This window comes from Anarrhichthys ocellatus, unplaced genomic scaffold, assembly GCF_004355925.1.
Source record: "Anarrhichthys ocellatus isolate YVR2014 unplaced genomic scaffold, GSC_Weel_1.0 scaffold240, whole genome shotgun sequence".
Lineage (NCBI taxonomy): Eukaryota > Metazoa > Chordata > Actinopteri > Perciformes > Anarhichadidae > Anarrhichthys > Anarrhichthys ocellatus.
Window position 1 is genome coordinate 17,811 of NW_022280270.1, and position 2,463 is coordinate 20,273.

The window sequence follows — 2,463 nt, forward strand, 5'->3', positions numbered from 1 at the left end:
GGGAAGGGAGAGAGAGAGGGGGGGAGGGAGGGAGAGGAGAGAGAGAGAGGCAGGCAGATAAAGTTGGAGATATTACATTCATTATACTCCTATTAAATTTGTGTTTGAATTCTTTCATGTCAATAAAGTTTCTCTGAATTGAATAGAGAGACAGTAAACAGAAAGTGAGGCCTCCTCAGGCCTCTTAAAGGAACAGTACTCTCACGGTCATCAGTTGGAGGTTCTGCTCCACAGAGTGAACCATGCTCTCCAGATCCTGAGCCTCCTTCTCCTCCTGACGCCTCCTCTGGACCAGCTCCTCCGACAGCTCCCCCACCCTGAGGAGCAGAACAGATGCATGATGGGTAAATACTCTCTGCCCGATACTGCGCTGTGATTGGCTGATGATGCTAACCTGTGCTTGTTAGCATCTGATCTCTTCTGCAGCTCCATGATGGACCTCCTCAAGGACATGTTCTCCTCCTTCAACTGACACACACACACACACACATGAGAGGCAGGCAGAGAGAGAGACATCTACAGACAAACATCGACAGACTCTGACCTGCTGGATCTGGACCTGGCTGCTCCTGCTGCTGCTCCTCCTGCAGGAGGTGACTGCTTCAGCAATAGAGGTCTCATCGTCTCCTTCATAGTTCTCTCCTCCTGCTGCTCCTGCTCCCTGCTGGACTTCAGGTCTGGAGGAGAAACTGATTAGTTCAGAAATGATTAGAAGGTCTGCATCACTACTGATCAGGTCTGAAACCGAAGCATCCCGGACCAGAACCCAGAACCCTGAGGGTTTCAGGGTCTGCACAAAGCACCATGACTGCAGGTCTAGAACCTGGTCCTCATGGTGGTCTCAGTCCGGATCAGACTGAACAGCTTTGGTTCGTCTCCGTCACAGTAAAGACGTTAGAATCTCACGTGATCTACAATACGACATGAATGCAGCGTGAACCAACCAGCTTTAAGCTCTGCCTCTAACGGGGCAGAAACTAACCAACCAGTGAACAGCAGGACTCACCTGGTCTCCTCCTCCTCCTCCTCCGTGCAGAGGGACGACGTGCTGTCTACGCCTGACTGGAAGCTCCGCCCACACCCCGCCTCCTCCTCTTCCTGATTGGACGACATTTAGTAACAAACGACATGACATCATCACTGAGAACCAGACAGGTGGAACACGATGACGTCAGCGATTATGTCACTGATGTACCTGTGGAGCCAGAGACGGTTCAGAGAAGAAACAAGTCCGGACTTCAACGTCCAGCGACCTCTGAGACACAGACAGAGAGACACAGAGAGACACAGACAGAGAGACAGACACAGAGAGACAGACACAGAGAGAGACACAGACAGAGAGACACAGAGAGACACAGACAGAGAGACACAGAGAGACAGACACAGAGAGACAGACACAGAGACAGAGAGAGAGACACAGAGAGACACAGAGAGACAGAGAGAGACACAGAGAGACACAGAGAGACAGACACAGAGAGACACAGAGAGACAGAGAGAGACACAGAGAGACACAGAGAGACACAGAGAGAGACAGACACAGAGAGACACAGACACAGAGAGAGACACAGACAGAGAGACAGAGAGAGACACAGAGAGAGACACAGAGACACAGACAGAGACACAGAGAGAGACAGACACAGAGAGAGACAGAGAGAGACACAGAGAGACACAGACAGAGAGACACAGAGAGAGACAGAGAGAGAGACAGAGAGACACAGAGAGAGACAGACAGACACAGAGAGAGACAGAGAGACACAGACAGACACAGAGAGAGACAGACACAGACAGAGAGACAGACACAGACAGAGAGAGAGACACAGAGAGAGAGACAGACACAGAGAGACACAGAGAGAGACAGAGAGAGAGACAGACACAGAGAGACAGAGAGACAGACACAGACAGAGAGAGAGACACAGAGAGAGAGACAGACACAGAGAGACACAGAGAGAGACAGAGAGACACAGAGAGAGACAGAGAGACACACAGAGAGAGAGACACAGAGAGACACACAGAGAGACAGCCACAGAGAGACACAGACAGAGAGACACACAGAGAGAGACAGAGAGACACAGAGAGAGAGACAGAGAGACACAGAGAGAGAGACAGAGAGAGACACAGAGAGAGACAGAGAGAGAGACAGACAGACAGAGAGACACAGAGAGAGACAGAGAGAGAGACAGACAGACACAGAGAGAGACAGACAGAGAGACACAGAGAGACAGACACAGAGAGAGACAGAGAGACAGACACAGAGAGAGACAGAGAGACACAGACAGAGACAGACACAGAGAGACAGACACAGAGAGACAGAGAGACACAGAGAGAGACAGAGAGAGAGACAGACAGACACAGAGAGACACAGAGAGAGACAGACAGAGAGACACAGAGAGACAGACACAGAGAGAGACAGAGAGACAGACACAGAGAGAGACAGACACAGAGAGAGACAGACACAGAGAGACA

The 2,463-nt window shown here is 50.8% G+C and overlaps 1 protein-coding gene across 8 annotated transcripts in view; it reads right to left on the bottom strand.

Annotated features, from left to right (window-relative positions):
- The window catches only part of entr1 (endosome associated trafficking regulator 1), a 6,006-nt gene that overhangs the window by 2,046 nt on the left and 1,497 nt on the right, over positions 1-2,463 (bottom strand). For 6 of the 8 annotated variants that reach the window (XR_004213965.1, XM_031879260.1, XM_031879266.1 and 3 more), the window contains exons 3-7: positions 1,196-1,255; positions 1,007-1,098; positions 545-689; positions 395-468; positions 206-317 (exon numbers count right to left, since the gene is read on the bottom strand). Coding sequence is in view for 7 of the 8 variants with exons in the window: in XM_031879260.1 (XP_031735120.1) it covers positions 206-317; positions 395-468; positions 545-689; positions 1,007-1,098; positions 1,196-1,255 (483 nt within the window). In the remaining variant the exon portion in view is untranslated. The remainder of the gene's footprint in view (positions 1-205; positions 318-394; positions 469-544; positions 690-1,006; positions 1,099-1,195; positions 1,256-2,463) is intronic. The other 2 variants (XM_031879263.1, XM_031879267.1) reach the window with 2 other exon arrangements.